At 35.6% G+C, this 18411-nt stretch overlaps 2 protein-coding genes across 2 annotated transcripts in view; one reads left to right on the top strand and one right to left on the bottom strand.

Moving 5' to 3' along the window:
• Positions 1-4660, top strand: part of LOC132558081 (tyrosine-protein kinase Abl-like) — a 66419-nt gene extending 61759 nt beyond the window's left edge. Inside the window, exon 12 of the mRNA XM_060222609.1 lies at positions 1505-4660. Within this exon, the coding sequence (XP_060078592.1) occupies positions 1505-3792 (2288 nt within the window). The 3' untranslated portion in view covers positions 3793-4660. The remainder of the gene's footprint in view (positions 1-1504) is intronic.
• A 4924-nt stretch (positions 4661-9584) lies between these two features.
• LOC132558183 (exosome complex component RRP4-like) lies at positions 9585-16169 on the bottom strand. The gene is made up of 8 exons (XM_060222717.1): positions 16054-16169; positions 13828-13929; positions 13266-13401; positions 12783-12848; positions 12394-12462; positions 12043-12219; positions 11311-11439; positions 9585-10127 (listed from the first exon to the last, which is right to left on the bottom strand). Exons 1-8 carry the CDS (start codon positions 16167-16169, stop codon positions 10047-10049), a joined length of 876 nt encoding a protein of 291 aa, XP_060078700.1. The 3' UTR covers positions 9585-10046.
• Between the last annotated feature and the right edge of the window lie 2242 nt (positions 16170-18411).

Below are 18411 nucleotides of genomic sequence, written 5' to 3'. Positions count from 1 at the left end.
CTTCATTCAAACGACTTCTTCTCAATAATTGGAAGGCCCAGGCAACTAATATTTGGCCTGTAGCTTGCTTTGATGAAGCCCTACCAAGTTTGTTAAAAAGAATGACCTTGACCTTCATTCAAGGTCACAGGGGTCAAATGTCTTAAAATCTTCAAACGACTTCTTCTCAATAACTGGAGGGCCCAGGCAACTAATATTTAGCCTGTAGCTTGCTTTGATGAAACCCTACCAAGTTTGTTTAAATGAATGACCTTGACCTTCATTCAAGGTCACAGGGGTCAAATGTCTTTAAATCTTCAAAGGACTTCTTCTCAGTAATCAAAAGGCCCAGGCAACTAAAATAAGGCCTGTAGCATGCTGGGATGAAGGACTACCAAGTTTGTTCAAATGAATGACCTTGACCCACTTTAAAGGTCACAGGGGTCAAATATGTTAAAATCTTTAAACAACTTCTTCTCAATAACCAAAAGGCTCAGATTGCTGATATTGTGCCTGTGGCATGCTGGGATGAAGGGCTATCAAGTTTGTTTAAATGAATGACCTTGAACAACTTTCAAGGTCACAGGGGTCAAATATGTCAAAATCTTTAAATAACTTCTTCTCAAATACTAGAAGGCCTAGGGGGCTAATACTTGGCCCATAGCATGCTGGCATGGAGCCCTACAAAGTTTGTTCAAATGAATGACCTTGGCCCACTTTCAAGGTCACAGGGGTCAAATATGTTAAAATATACAAAGGACTTCATCTCAATAAGCAAAAGTCTATGAGTGCCGATATTGGGTCTGTAGCATGCTGGGAGGAAAGGCTACCAAGTTTATTTAAATGAATGACCTTGAACAACTTTCAAGGTCGCAGGGGTCAAATATGTCAAAATCTTTAAATAACTTCTTCTCAAATACTAGAAGGCCTAGGGGGCTAATACTTGGCCCATAGCATGCTGCCATGGAGCCCTACAAAGTTTGTTCAAATGAATGACCTTGGCCCACTTTCAAGGTCACAGGGGTCAAATATGTTAAAATATACAAAGGACTTCATCTCAATAAGCAAAAGTCTATGAGTGCCGATATTGGGTCTGTAGCATGCTGGGAGGAAAGGCTACCAAGTTTATTCAAATGAATGACCTCAACCCACTTTCAAGGTCACAGGGGTCAAATATGTTAAAATATACAAACGACTTCTTCTCAACAAGCAAAAGTCCATGAGTGCTGATATTGGGCCTGTAAGATGCTTGGAGGAGAGGCTACCAAGTTTGTTCAAATGAATGACCTCAACCCTTTTTCTAGGTTTGGCTTGCTTTTTGTCAGATGACCGTTAAGGCCCATGGGCCTCTTGTTATGAGAGATATTTTAGTGCTTGAGTGACTGGTGAAATAGAAAGCAAAAGCAAAGAAAAGTTGCACATTTCATGACAAATGTGAGAAAGATTTGTGAGGTAATTGAAGATGTCACAATTTTTTATATATTATTATGTTACCATAGTTTGAATTTTGTGTTGTTTTCCTTAGGTCCAACACCCCCTGCAGGCAGGCGTGTGTTACCTCTAATGGAGGACACAGAACTGACGCTACGACAAACCAGCAAGTCTTTGTCCAAATCACGCAAAAAGGGAGGCCCGGCTCCTGCCCCACCACGTAGAACTACATCGTGTAAGGACACACCGGAAAATCCCAAAGATATGGAGAATGAATTGAAAGCAAAAATGAAACTGCAGAAGGCTAAGATAGAAAGTTCTACTCTTGTGGAGCAGTATGATGAAAATGAAACCCTAGAAAGGGACTCATCAGCTGGAGATTTCACTCCCATGATGGTAACACTTCAACCATCTAAAAGATTTGAACTAGGTTCACCTAAAACTTTCCAAAGGATGGATTCAAAGGAAGCTTTAAAGGAGAATAGAATGGAGGATAGTGGTATTTCACAAAGTAGTACCGAGAGTCTAAAGCGAGCACAGATAGACAAATCAAAATATTTGATTAATACAGATAGTGCTGTCAAATCTGGCCAGTTTGAACACTCACAAGAGCGAAGTAGTGGCAGGAAATTCTCACTGCCATACCATCGTGAAACTGTACGCCAATCAGACTTAGAAAGTAAAAAAGTTGACCAGGGGACAAGCACTTTTGAGGAAGGTACGGACGCAACTCCTTTAGTAACTTATAAAGGTAAACAATATCCTAAAAAGGCCCTGCCTCTCCCGCAACAGGCAATGGGCATTCCACGTAGAAAATACTCATCTGAAAATGTGCAACGATTTGAGTCTACCCAGTTGATAAGAGGGCGAGGCTCACTAGATGCTGAAAGTGAGAGTGTGACCATAGGTAAATTAGATGTGGATAATGTTACCAAAGCCATTAGTAGGTATGGAACCATTCCAAAGGGGCGTAGAATTGAAGCATACCTTGCATCAATGGAGAGTGGAACTGAGCGAAATCCAGTCCAGGAACTTCCCCAAGTAGAGGACCATGACTCTGGGACAGACACTGCCAGCATTTCCTCATGTCCAGTGCTCCTACCAGAGGCTTCAGCAGCTAAGGTAGTACCCAGCACTGAGGCAAACATCATTAAACCTGAACCCAATGTAAAACCATCAGCTTTTGTTAAATCACAATCACAGCACACAATTGTTGAGAATTCCACTTCTCATCATGGAGCTCTTCTTCAGAGACATAAATCTGATTTGACACATGGAGCCATGCCTGTCACTATTGACCCCTCGCAACCCCAAAAACATTACTCTGACCCCAAGCCTAAACCCAGCCCCCGGCTGTCTCGTATGTTCACAGACCACGGTGAGGCCAATAGCCACGAGGGCCATGAGCCACTGTCGTCTGTACCAACTCCAGTGTACAAGTCACTGGGACCCCCTCTTGACTACAGCCCTGGTAGTACCACAGACTCTACTGTTATAGAAAGTCCTGAATCCATTGAGGCACGACTTAAACATAGTGCCGACAAGGGTCAACCTCTGCGACCCCAGTTCACACACAAGTCACGTTCCTCATCCACAGGGGACTATCCACGGCCAGAAGACACAACACCAGATGAAAACCAGTGGGCAAGTGTTAATGCAGCAATGCAACAGCACATGCAAATTGCTCAAAACCAGCTAGAGGATAAACAGGGTGCCTCTTTCTTATCTAAAGTAGCCATGTTTCAGTCACAGGGACCAGGATCAAGTGAGTTCAGTTCCTTCAAACCATTCACACGCGGGGAAAGTGGGCGGGAATCACTGAGAGATGACAAATCGACAAGTAGTACAAAGTCGGACATGAGGAAAAGTGAACCTCGTGTAGAAATGCAACCATACAAACCCACAGCTAGTAAAGATGACAATATCTACAAGCCTGTATTACCAAAGATGACGGCATCATCGGGTGGGATGAACCCTCTCATGTCAAAGTCAATGATAGATACTCTAGATACTGTACCAGAGAGCTACTTACATGGACAGAGCTCAGATTCAGACACACCTAAGGTTTCACGTGAAACTATTCTGGACTCGTCTGGTAATTTAAAAGGCTGTATTGATTCCTTATTAGCAACTGGAAATAAATCTAGCACAAATTTCATGGTACTTTCAGAACAAGTGCTAAATTTCCATGAGCAGTGTTCACATTTTATTGACTCTCTTCCTCCACACGCAAAGTTCCATGCGCGAGAACTTTTGTCACGCCTGCAGTTGCATAGTGAAAATCTGAAAAAATTTAGTAGTACAAATCCATCAGGAGGAGGTAAACTTTTAAGTGATATCAAACTGACTGTTCAGGAAGTCATTGATCTTATACAAAGGTGAAAAGTGAGGTTTCCATTTCTGAAAAAGAAAATTAGAAAAATTGACTGAGGATTTGCTTAAAGTCTACTTAAGTTCAATTTTCATTTTTTGCATTTTTTCAAGAAATAGGGACCATGCTGTGTTCTTGGTATTTGATAGATCTTAAAAACCAAAGTGAAAGTTGATGTGATGTGTTTTACCAAACCTGAGGTATATCAATTCATAAGTGCAAGGTATTCTTTCATGGATGTGAAAAGTTCACTGGTGCAAGAGTCACGGAATATGAAAGGTCTTTGATCTACATACATTTAGAGGTGAAAGGTCAATTGAAGTGAAAGGTTCCAGTGTGACATTAAAGAGGCACTTTGTACCGAGATGTTGTGAGTTGTGGTACAGATGGGAAACTTTTCAGAGTAGCATTGTCATGTATGACATGTTCCTATATTAGTTATGTTTAAGTCATATATGTCAATATTCACACCAAATAAAATATTGTCATTTTGTTTGTTTTGTAGAAAGATCAAAATCTCCATTTTCCCATTTATTTTTTTTTTTTTTTTATGGAACATATCCTTTTTTCGCATGAAATTCCAACTCTAACAAAACTTGATAAAAGAACACAAATAATGGTGAAGGATTTTCATGAAGCCATCTTCATCATTACTTGATGTGTGTATGAAACAAGATTCGTCTGGGTTCTAGTCTGACGTAACCAGTGATAAAAACTCTTTATATGAAGTGATTCATTACAAAAATAAATTCACAACCTATTGCCAAATATAACTTATCTAGAATGCTACCATTAACTATGTATTTTATGGTTTAACACTGGTGAACAAGTTTGATACAGAAACATATATAACGTAAAAACATAACAATATTTATATAGAAATACCAAGTGTGTTTTTTTCTAAATGTAAATTTTTTACATTTTCTGAATTTTCAGATGTATTGAATTTTGTTGAACTGTTTATGTTATGATAAGTTGGGTTGGTTCGTATACATGAAAATCAAACATGAAAAGTTTAAGGTAATATTACTATGGTTCATTAAAATTGTTCCATCGTTAAAATTATGTTTATGTGAAAAAAACAAAGGTTGTAACCTGTAATATTGAAAAAACAGTGGTACTTATGAAATACTAATACACAACAGAAAAGAGATCTTTCTGTCTTACATGGATATATTGATACAGAAAAATTAACTGATTTATGCAGTGTTGAAATCAAAGTTACATATGAATAAAAAAATCTTGTGAATATGTGAAACAAAACAAAAAAATTGAAACATCTGTAATTATTTTATGCCTTGAAATATATATCGAGGGAAAGTTTCACTGTCATCACTTCTAAACTGCCTTCTTGTAGATTTTCATTTGAATGCTTTGTGCTGGTGCCCGTGAAGTACCATGTGATTGAATGTGGGTTAAAGTTGTCTCCCCTTAATTATCACTAACAGTATTTTTTATTTTATCAAATTTGATACACTTTGTTCGGAACATAAATGCATACATTTGTGCATACATAGGTTGACCTAGTTCAACTTGATGGTGTAATCTTTTCCCATTTCTAATTAAAACCACAAACTGCATATTCTGACTCAATTTCTAATCCTTCTAGGATATTTTTGCCTACATAGTGTTGGATTAAGCTGATTTAAAAGTGCTAATCACAAGAGTTTGAATGACCCAAGTTCCAATAACTATTGTCTTCTCAATGTTTAAAAGATACAATGATCTGTTTACTTGGTATCGGTTTTACTGAAACTGGAGGTGTTACACAAAATATTCTACTGCTGAAAATTTTGCCCTTTCAAGTCAAAACAATTTCAATATTTATACAATCAATTATGTAACTGCAATTGTAAAGGACAAAATGTTGCTGTTTGATGCACAGTGATAAGTTATTATCATGGTCAGTATGCACATATTATAGATACAGAAAAATAGAATCAGCAACAAACTACATTTCCTATTTTTATATTTTGATGTCTTTTTCGCCACTTTTTTTTATATCTATGATATGCACTCTAACACATCAAACTTACCTTTACCCTGACATAAAAACAATGTAAGGTCAACTTTTGTTGATGGCAAATATAAGGCTTGCAATGTCGTTAATTTTCAAGAAATCAATTATCATCTTACAAAAGACAATATCTGAATACTTTTTTGTTTAGTTTATGAACAATGAAAAGAAATGTGAGTATGCAAATACTAATACATGAATTATACATGCAAGCTTTATATTCTGAACCACTTTTGGCATAGATTTTGTTCTAATTCTTGATATTATTATACTAAGGTCCAAAAATACATGAAATAAGACTAACTCATACGTCATACTGTGTACAGATCTGTAAAACTTTGATATACGAGATGTGCTTGGTAGAGAGTGTGTACTATTACTGAGAGAGAGTGTGTGTATATATGTGTGCTATAAAGAATGCAGGCGATGGGCTCTAGAAGAGTTAACTCCCCTGTCTGTTACCTGTACAATCAGTACCTTTATATCTTGTCTTTCCATGTCTAGTCCAATCAGTTCTACTTACTCTCCAGCAGGAGAATAACTTTTAATTATCTTCTCTATAAATCAATGTGGGTTCTATGAAGTATGTACCTTTACTAGATGAGGCAAGCAACATGTGATCAGTAGACAAAATCAAATTGCAGGTATATATCAAGATGTATGAATTATATTGTAGTTCTAGGACTACAATATCTCATTTAATTTAGATTACAGTAAGATGTTTTTTATGGGTATATTAAAAACTTCCTTATGAAATATAGCATAATACTTATATATTATAACATTGATAATATCCTTTGTTAAAAATTGTTTTAAAAATTTACAGAATGGTATTGGACTTATTTGTTGATACATTAAAAGTTGTAGAAATAGTATTAAATCTTAGTTTGTTGAAAGACAAGCTCGATCTTCCTGTTCTAAAGTAAACCATTTTTTTGTTGTTTATTTTTTCAATAAGTAAGCATGATTTATTTAATTTTGTGATTTCTAACAGTTCCGTGTGACTAATTTTACAAGTATTCAAAAACCTTGGATAATTTTTTGACAATATTGTTTATTTTTCACTCACAGCAATTTTTATTTAACATGGTCAAATTAATTTTGCTAATTACATCCAAAACAGTGTCATTTCATTAATTATATCCGAAACAATTGTGGATCAGGAATGACTGTGTGGGGTGATTTCCATTCTCAGCTTGGATAGAAAAAGTATAACAGTATGCTATCACACATTGTAAATCTTCATCTCTTTATTATATATATATATATATATATGTTAAAATTTTCTCATTAATTGTAAATACCAGATATTTATACTAACAATATAGAAACGGAAAAACAGTCTATTTATATGACTTCCACATACTGGCATTATTCTGTACAAACCAAATGGTTGTATATGCATTAATGGTTGTCCCCATCTCATTTAGATAGTGTTTCTTTAATAATTTACAGATGATTAACAAATTAAGGTGAATTGTTTTTTGTTGGACTTTCATGGTCACCCATTTCACTACAGTGACACGAAATATAAGTCAAGCTATGGGTAGAAAGTTGACAATAAATATTTCTTAGTTGTGAAAAGCTTCAGGTGAACATATATACTGTATCGATTAGTGCATATCAGTTATGTGAATCAGTATTTTTGGGTTTCTATGTATCCAATTTATTTTGTCAAACAGCTGACATTGAATGATGAAAAGGTTGTTTAGACCTACAGACACGCCTTCCCAAGATATTCATTTGGTATCAGTTCTCTTTACTAAGCATGGAGACAGGGTTGTAAAATAAATGACTGATTTATACAAGTAGGTCATTATATTTGTCAATCAGATCTATTGTAGAATAATGTGTTAAATTGAGAGTACCTGGGCAGACCAGCCATAAATCTACCTAAAAACCTCTCTCAGCATTAGTGGATTTGGTTTTTAAACATGATCATCTTTGCTTCTTTACTGTCCTTCTCTATTTTACTCAAGCATAAATGTACAATGTTGAGTGTTGCGAGGTGCTTTTTGAAAAAAATTAATTAAACCTTTTCATTTATATTCCATTTGAACAAATGTCATGGTCTCTTCATGATAATACAGTGTCCTGCCTCTACACACATGTACAATGTGAGAGCAAAAGTGAGAGGGAGAACGAACGAACGAGAATAGCCTTTTGTTGAGAGTTGGAAGGCTGTTCGTATGTGCTTAAATGTGATAACGTACATTGTTTTATATTTATTTATTTGTGGTAAAAGTTTTTACAGAAAATCCTAATTCATTTAGACAAAGAAATTATTGTCATTGTTTTGATAAACTTCTACTTAACAACACACCTGTGAATATTTGTAATTATCTCCCCTTCTCTATGCCATTGCTGATGGAAATAACTGTACATTTTGCTTGCTTTAAATGGCCTCAGTCTTGTGACGGACACTTCTAGAACCAAATTATGGGTAGATATTGGCACGGAACGGTTTCACTCTAGACCAAATGGGAACATGCTTGTAAATGAAGTACAACTTGTACAGTGCTCATGGTCGGTTCAAGTGCAAAATACTTTCTTCATATTATTAAACTTACAACCTTAAATTCTTCTCAAGTGTGATATAGTTATTAGATTATTTGAAGAAAGGGAGAAATCGTATCATTAGGTCCCCTGAATAAATATAAATACATTGAAAAGAAATTAAGGTTGTAAATTACATACAAATATATTTTGTGTGAGTGAAGTATAGATGTTTTATAATTGAGAGACAGTATATAACTGGTAGTTGGGAGTGAGCCTGCTGTGTGTTATGTGTCTATAAGTTGGCTTTATAATCTGTGTACTGAGTGTATTGTTATGAGAGAAGCTCTTTACTAGACATGCAAGCCAATTTTTGTCCAAAAAGTCAATGTATATGGTTGTACATTAATGTGAAAATAAAACAATTAAATTCATTTTTAGTTTGTTGTTATCAACCCCCATGGACTCAAATTGATCTTTTATACATAATTATCTGTATCAAACACTGCATTTGTTTGATCAGGTTCATATAATATTGTCTGGTAAGTAAATACACTATCGCAACATTTGTTCATTCAATATTAAGTTGGGTGCTAAATCAAATTTATTTACAAATCAGAAGCATGGAAGGTTGGTCTCCATTTGACCCTGACCTTTGATACTGTGACATTGATATAGTCACACTTTTCATTGTTTGATTCTGTTTTAATCCTTCACCTGTAGAAAATACAACCTTTACCTTGGATCCAATGACCTTGACCTTTGTCATTGGACTTTACATATCTCTGAATAGTTTTAACCAAGACCCAACCCTGTTGCTTTAGTGCAGGTTTGTAGTGTTTATGATACTTGTCGCTTGAATAATATCCGCATGTATGCAGGGCGACTGAGGAATAGGGATACTACAACAGGAAAGTAATTGTGACAAGTCGTAGTAAGTTGGTTCATATTCATATGATTTGGCTGGTTTCACCTGGAACATCGGGGGCTTCATAAGGACATTGCAATTTAGAAAATTTTCTCCTGAATCATATTAAATGTGGGCAAGTTTTACTTGTGACGTTTTAAGGGAAGTCACGTGTGTGACCTTCCATGACCTTTTATAGATTCCGTAACAGTAACTAGAAAACAATAATAAATAGCTGACTTGTGCCTTCCCCAAAATTAAAATAAATTAATAATATCTAGTTTATTGCCTTACAATTGGCACTCAACACTTTATAAAATGAATTCATAAGTTATCAAAATTGAAATCTGTGATTGGAAAAGAATATAAACAAGTACCACAACTTGTTGACAATAATCTTTTATTAAATTCAACTTCTCACACTTGTGCAGCATATTCACTCTCATACATCAGTCCTGTGATGTAGTCACATTCTCGCAACAATTATGTAAAAGAAATTCAGACTCCCTCCTAACTCAGTGATGTGTTGAGGCACATTCATATCCTTGTTTATCAGTCACCAGTTATGTGGTACCAAGTCATATTCTTACAAGTCAAAGCGCTTTCAGATTCTTATTCTCCTTAATGAATTAAACATGTCACATTTTAGGTCTTCAAAATAGTCACATTAGCAAAATGGAAATATCTTCTAAAATGAAAAAAGTGTGACTTGCTGTATGTAATTAACCTTGACCTTTTATGATGTGATGACTGTTGTTTTGAGAAACAGACAATATTTTGTACCCTATTGGTATGTTAAATGTCCCAATTGATTTGACAATAATCATTGTACAGGTGTGTGGAGATCATGTTCCTTCCCTCTCTAGTCTCTGCTGGGTCACCTCTATGACCTCTGCCATCACTTCAGGCTTCAGTGTCTCCTTCACCTGAAATACAGGAGAAAAAAAAGAGTGGCATTATTGAACTTGACAGGAAGACAGAAAGAGTGAAACTGAGGAATGCTACCCAAAAATGAAAATTGGACAGAAATTTCAACATAATTCTGTAATCAAGGGATTGCAGGCCCTGAATTTGGTATACTGCACATTTTCCTAGTACGACCAATGTTCATGATACTAGTTTTAATGCAAGCAACAGAAAAGGCAAAATACTGTATACCCACAATCAAATTTGTTCTTGTGCCAAACATGAAAACAGGACATCCCAGAGGGATCTTGTCACCCACCATCGTTTTATCTTTATATGTTCTTTGAAAGTTGGATCTTTTCCCTTCTTTCTTTTTCTTCTCTTCTCTGTTTTTGCTCTTAATGCTAAGACATTTGAACATTCCTTTGCAGAAAGAGCAATGATAATCTTTACCTGCCAAATCCAAAATTGCTGCATGGAAGCCATTTTGTTTTTTTCTGATCAGTCCCAAAATCAAACAGGCACAAGAAGAGACCAAAGGGAACATTCGTATGAAATTTGAGAGATAACCATTAAGTAAATAATTAAGAAATAGGGACAACAATCTTTAGTAGGCGAAATCCAAGATGGCTGCTGTCAGCCATTTTGTTTTTCTGATCATTTCCAAACTCAAATAGGCACAGCTAGGGACCAAAAGGAACCTATACATGAAATTTGAGAAAGGTCTATAAAATAGTTCTCAATAAATAGTGATAACAAACTTTTGACATCAAAATCCAAAATGGTTGTCTTTCGGCCGTTTTTTTTTATCAGTCCCAAAATTACATGGGCACATCTAGAGACCAATGGGAACCTATATATACAATTTGAGAGAGATCTGTCCAGTCCTTCTCAAGAAATAGCAATAACAAAAATTGTTTACAGACTACGTCACAGGGCGATTTAAATAGCCTACCAAGTGATGATGGTGGGCTAAAAATGACTAAAGATGAAAGTAAAGACTTGAAGTGAAAAGATCAATACCTTCTACATGATATATATGAAAGTGTTAAACTTGTTCAAAGCAGTAATTTGTACAATTTATGTACAAACATGACTTTAATGCTTGAGCCATTGACTATTGATGCCATATTTAACCACTGAATATTTAGCAAATATTTAAGGCTTAAGTACAGTATTGAAAGCAACTACATAGGAACTTACAGAGTATTTAAGAGAGGCCTCAAATGTGTAGAGGACACTGGTATCGTACAGCATCATTTTGTGTTCTGCTAAAGCTAGTACACAGTTACGTAGCCTGGCTATCACTTCCCTGTCAGACTTCTGAATTGGCTGTATAATAAAGATATAAACTAATCAAGGGGAGTTCACTCATTATTTAAATGGCAAGTTGGCTGTAATACATACATCTAAGAACAATTTGAAGACCTGGAAATTTACATTTCGTGCCTGATTTGTCTGCCTTTCAACTACCATTCTGAATCTCTCTACTGTAATCTTTGTGATGGACTTTCAGACATGTGCACTGAGGTCTTAAAAATAACAATTTTCCTTGTTGTTAACCAACAAAATTGTTGTAATTAAAATCAATGTTCCACATAATATTACATGTTAAAAGAAAATGATTCATCAATGTCTTATTTATAAATAACAAACAAACTTTATCTGACCTCACATAGACATCCCTGACATATGTTTCACATAAAACAGATATTGTTTCGTGGATAGCTTCACCAAGTGTTGAGCCAAAATAAAATAAATATATGTGTCTTTTCCCCTACCAGCCAGAAATTTCCTGCCTACCTGTGAATAATTATATAAAAAGGAAATGTTTTTTCTCCATTTGCCTGATCAGAAAATCCAAAAATAAAGAACAGATACTGGTATACAATTTATTTTGATCTTATTGACAGGAGACTAAGAGTGTTCACTTACTTCCAGATTCTGCTCATACCCTCCTGTCTGTTCTGTTTCCTCGTTGATGGTAGGACATATCCATATGTACCCGTTATTACCCAGAATAATACTGGCTCCGCACGGCAGGTTGTGGAAGTGAGTCTTACGACGCTTGATCAGAGATGGTGAGATGGAAATCAACTGACCTTGTGATAACTAAACAAAAGTATATAAATACCATTTTTACCTTGCTTTAATGTATATTCAATATAAACCACTTAATTTTCATATAAATTATAAGTCAGGTTTTTTTGTCAAGTAAATAAATACGAATAATACCTGGTTTATATAACTATGGATACATAAAGAGAATTTAATATCTTTACTTACTTTTCCATACTTGAGACTCCTGGTGTGGAGAGACAAAACTCCATCAGAAAATACAGACTGTACTTCTGCCTGGTGTTTCGTTAAGGTTAGTATCAAATTAAACTCTCACAGACTAACTAAAATACACCCAGTCCTCCTTGTTACCCATAAATACAGACTGTACTTTTGTCTGATGTTTCATTAAGGTCAGTTTCAGAAAAAAACTCTCACAGGTTAACTATAATTCTCACAGCCTGTCACCATACCATTGTCTAGTGTTTTGAAATTAAACAATAACTTGGACACTCTCCAGTCAACTCCAATATTTAGTTACATGAGTTACCCAGGAAATTGGTTGGATTAAAATCTCTTTTTAATCAGAGTCTGTTTTTAAAAGCAAAAAAAGATACACTGATCAAATCTCCTTCTTTGAGGTAGGTTCTCATCATTTTCTCATCTTCCTCTGACCTTCTTCTCTGAAATCAAAAACCATATCTAAGTAATGTAACTTTGTGGCTGCAGTAAAAAGTTGTATCTTCGCACTTTCATTTGTGCAAAACATAGATGGAACTATTCATGAAATCTATGCTAAAGATTTTAAAGAGTTCATTGAATACTGAAAATTTCTGCCTGAGGCCTTGACAAATCAGAAGCCAGTTTGAAATGTCTCTGAAATAAGTTTATAATCACAATCTGATTGACCAGTCAGTATACCATGGCTACCACTGACCAGTCAGTATACCATGGGTACCACTGACCAGTCAGTATACCATGGCTACCACTGACCAGTCAGTATACCATGGCTACCACTGACCAGTCAGTTAACCATAGTTACCATTGCCAGTCACTTCAGCAGTGTTACCACTGCCAGTCAGTTCACTATGGTTACCTACCAATTCTCCTCCAGGAAGATTGACAGAGGACAGCATCAGTACAGAATCCAATTTCGCATGAGTATCCACCTTCCAACGGCGAGTTCCAACTTCAAGGATACGACCAATTATCACATCCCCAACTTCTCCATTGTACCTGTTTGACAGACAAAGTTTTTAAAACCAATTGTAACAATAAATACATTTTCAAGCAGTGTTGCTTTCTAATTGATTTTCATTGGTGAATTACACACAATATATACAAACCTGTGTATCTATTTTTCTATCTTTCGCTCTTGTTTTTATCAAATGAGGTACCATGGTACAGCAGAAGTACCAGCCTTGTTGTAATAATCAAATTAAAACATGTGACTGTACAAAGGTTGAGTGGAAAGTTGATGCTTACGCATAACATATTTAACATTTTCAGACGTGGAGAAAGAAAATCAACTCATCATGACTAAAGCCACATGACTTGAGGAAGCTTGGCTAACACACACAAGCTAGAAAAGGAGAATGAGGGGCGTAGTAATGGATAGATATTGTGACACAAAAATACTTATCTACGTAACAGTGACTGTACCTGGTTTTCAAAGGTTTTACACAAATAAGTTTGTTAACTCTCTCCACCACACCTGCTACAGAAGCGTAGAGCTTTTCATCCTCCATGTATGTTCCATGTCCACTGAAACATAATTCTTCTATTAGGTTTTAACTTCGTGAAAAACATGGGCAATAACTCACCGACAAAGCATATTTGAAAGAAATACCAAAGAAATCTACATGGTTACAAGTTAAATTAGTTTCTGATTGAATAGTTTAGTTTTTTCTTTATGATCTTCTTATTTGACTTTCTTTACAATCCTCTCAATAAATTGAAAATCAACCTATACTTTATGTAATCTACAAGTTCAATCATTAACATAAACTCTAACACTGACAGAACAGTTGCTGTGACAACCAAAATCTGATCATTGGTGGGGAGAGAAATGACCCAACAGATATCATCCCCTGCTGTCTGTGAATTTTGATCCAATGGTTTAGGAGAAAGTGGTCTGAAGATCATACCTAAATTAGCAAGAACTGCTGTGGGGTTACCTTTAGTTTATGTTGTTTTACAACTAAACAGAATTTCTTTTCAGCTTAAAATGATCTTATCTTACAAAATGCCATTTGAAAGTCTGGCACAGAGAAGATTATTATCCAATTTCCTTCCTTCTTTCTGATTTCATACAATTCTGATACTGTTTAGCTTATTGGCTTCTTGAAGTTGTTTTCTTAAGCATGTTTGTTGAATCTATCACTTCGTCAATAGTGAAAGTTATTTTTAGACTAAGTTTCCTTAAAGTAAATGATGACTACCTCACTGAACAACATACAGGAGGTCCATCATTCAAATGCCATCCACAGCAATTTTGGTAAAGTGTCTAGCCCAACAACATAATCAGAACAGCACAGGCTGGCCTGTTCCTCACCTTCCCGAGAAATACAACCACCACGGTAGGGAGTATTGAACCACACACATCAGATATTCACCTGAGGCTGTGTAAGTCAATGCTCTGCTGACTGAGCTATCATGGCCTCTCTTCTTAAGTATATTTAACAATTCTGTTCAATATATCATAAAGTAAAGTAATCTTCTGTTTGATATATCATAAAGTAACAGTTTAATTTAGAGGTTACAATGGCTTTACACTGCATCCTCTCAAATAACCTAACTTTCTAATATCAAAAGAACAAACAAAACAGACCAACCCACCCTCTCTGCCCTGGCCAATCTGAATATAAATAATCATTTAGTTGTACACACAGTAGGAACAAATGGTACCTTATCACAGTTACATAAATACATCCATAAAGATGTAAAAAGATCACAAAATTTCTCGTAAATAAAGGTCATTTTGTACATCTTGCCTAGTTATCCTTGATTCATGCTGGATCTTGAGTAACAAACAACCCCTGCCTGGCCAAGCCATCCAAGTCAATTCCAGGGATCAATGATTATTCCATGGTGGTGTCAAACAACCTGTAGGCCTGCAAACTGGCCAGACATATGCTGACAACCACACCAACATGCTGCAAGGAACTGAAATCCAGATTATGTGGGATACTTTCAGAGAAGGTGTCAGCAACATCTCAACAAAGAACGTCCCTTCATGAAAGTGAGAAAGTCAGGACACTGGTTCAACCACAATTTTATGAGGACACAACAGAAGGCCCAACTATACAACCACACCAAGAAGACTGGACAGTGGAGTAAATACAGAGCCTTTCAGGAGGAATGTAGGAAGGCCTTAAATGTCGCTGATATCACACACCTTAATGATGTCAACCAGAAAGGCCAAGATGACAACACCAAGAGCTTCTGTAGTTATGTAAATTCCAATCATCAAGATAATGTAGCTGTGGCACCCCCTTAAGTTTGGTCAACTCATTAACAATGGAAAAAATGACATAGTTTCTGGTTAAATAGTTCCAATCTGTCTTCACACATGTATACATAACAGCATAACCCAGAGATACAACACCAAAATACGAAGCCTCATCATTACTGTACCATACAGTAAGTACCAGCGCTACAACACATCTTTCAGTACTTGGTCAATAGAGTAAAAATATCGGCTGATTGTCGAAAGTCTCCCTCTCTCTTCAAAAAGTAATTGTCGAATCCCTAAAACTTATTGACTTTAAAAGTAACAAGAAGAAATTTGTTTTTATCAGAGACGTGTTTAACCTGCAACTGAATGCGTAACCTAAAACGCTTTATGTTAACCGTTGGTGTCTGTAAAGAGGAATTTAACAAACATACCGCATGAAACCAGTGTCTGCAGTGATCACATCTCCCGGTGTCACAAGGTTACTTATTTCCGTAGAAACAGTAGATTTCGTTGTGGAACGACTACTAGCTATCCTCACATCGACCATGCTTCTCATAATCTTTGTCATTATCATGTTTGGCATAGGACGCTCTATTCTTGATAAATACAAACGCAGTAATGATCCTGCAAATTTGTATTACTTTCACTTTACTTGCGAGCGTTCGTGCAACTCCGTTTGATACCTGTTTGGAAATCAGCAATTTCTTAAATGACAGAAAACAAGAGATTGACAGAGCTGATACAATAAGTTAATCGCTTTAACAAATGATTCGCAAAATGTCAGCTAACTGTAAGTCTTCAGACGAAGGTTAAACGAACTAAAAACCAGAAAGGAACAAAAGATAAGAAAAAAAGAAAAGGAATATATCTGAAGAGAGTCAGCAAATGACGGTAGAGCTTCATTAGCATGGAAACGACTTTTATTCGGGTATGAACACATATCATATTAGAGTGTGCATGGGTGAAGGAGAGGGGGACTTCATACTTGTTTCCGAATTATAGCATGTTTCCTTTCTTTTTTAAACACCGTCAGATATTGATTATGACACAACGATATAAACAGGTCGTCAAATACGCAGATTGGCGTATTGTTTGCCAATTGTGGTGTATGAATTTGTTACTGAAAATAGCCAAAATCACTTTAAACTTCACCTTTTAAAATATTTAATTATGAGACGTCACTGCAAAAATAATAATTTAATTGCACGTGTAAAAGTACAGACAATAGATGTAGTACCTCCTGCCTATATTGATTATGTTATGATACTACTGTTATGGCAGCGACTGTTACATCAAGTTTCTAAGTTGTTCGCACTTTTTGTTTTGTTCAATGTGATGAGAAAAGGTAAATGGAGTAAGATTGAAAAGATCAATGAAATTATTTACTTTTTAGAAATGTACATTAATTTATAGTTACAACGTTTTGAAAATATTAGCACATGGAGGTAACAAATGTTACGTACAAAGATATACTTAGAATGATGGTAACTTGTGTATTATTTCCGCCTTGTGGCAGTATATCCTCGCATTAGTGCCTGATAATAGTGAATGTAGTGGAAAACATCTTAACACGCTTTTAAGAAATTGAATCATTTAGTGATTGTGTAAAACGTGTAAATGTAATGTCCCAACGAAAGCGATTTTATCTGTTATTACGAGGACGTTGGTATAGAAGTTTTATGACATCATGTTACAAGGTTCGTATCAGAGATCGCTTTCCGATTGTTTCACGCGGGTCTACACTACTACGATACAAAAAATGACCTTTATAAAGGAGGGGCGGTGTTGAAAATCCACTCGTCCGCTGGTCGTAAAAGTGGACGTAAAACCCGTTAGAATAAAGAAATGAAAGGCTAATGTTACGTCCTTGACATTAGATGAAAATGAAGGCCAACGATTGAAAATGTTCTTTGAAATGACAGAATATACAAGAAAGGTCTTTTTACTTGTAACAAATGAAGAAGGATGTTGCATATTATATGACTAGTTGTTCCTTGGACGCCACGGGACACAAAACACAAGTTTGTGTCTTCCTTCCAACTTTCTATTCTGCAATAGATTATAACTTTGACATTGAAATATGCCGACACAATTCTCTTTGTATAGCAACTTTTAACATTAAAAATTTCTGGTGTATGACAGGTGTATATATTTTTAAATAAATATACATCAGGGGCGTAGCAAGCCCAGCAGAAATGTGTAAGCCCAGGCGAGGGGTCATGAATTTCATAATTTCAAAGATGTTTTGCATCGTTTTCTGACACAGTTCTTTTTATTATTTAACTTACTTTGGTAATTTTGTCCGACATACTCTATGCACGGATTTTTTTATGTGTAAGCCCGGGTTTTTTCTTTCTATGGAAGCTACGCCCCTGTATCTGGATGTAGTATAGACTCGGACTTTGAACTGGATGTAACGCAGGACACCCTAATTGCAACTGATGAATAGCATCATTGTCAAGAGATAATTATAGATATTATTTATTCAGTTGCAATAAAAAATAATGTAGAAAAAATGCATCTTCATCTAAAGTACCAAAAGTGCCACTTGTTGATTGCAAAATCTATGTCCTTTTACGTCCGCTAATTATATTTGTGAATAAAACTTATTTCGTGGCCTAAAACTGAAGAAACATATATTCATGGCAATACATTATTTAAATAGAAAGTAATTTTTCATGAATTTGACAAAAAAATCTAATTGAGAAGGAAACGTATTCCCAAATGAACAGCCGTTGTTGTCTTAGACACATCCAAGAACTCAACATCAACATCCATCTTCTCCTTTA

This window comes from Ylistrum balloti, unplaced genomic scaffold, assembly GCF_031769215.1.
Source record: "Ylistrum balloti isolate Yb309-2 unplaced genomic scaffold, AGI_CSIRO_Ybal_v1 Utg369658, whole genome shotgun sequence".
Taxonomy (NCBI): domain Eukaryota; kingdom Metazoa; phylum Mollusca; class Bivalvia; order Pectinida; family Pectinidae; genus Ylistrum; species Ylistrum balloti.
Note: the sequence above shows the minus strand (reverse complement) of the source record. Positions and strands in the feature narration are given on the sequence as shown.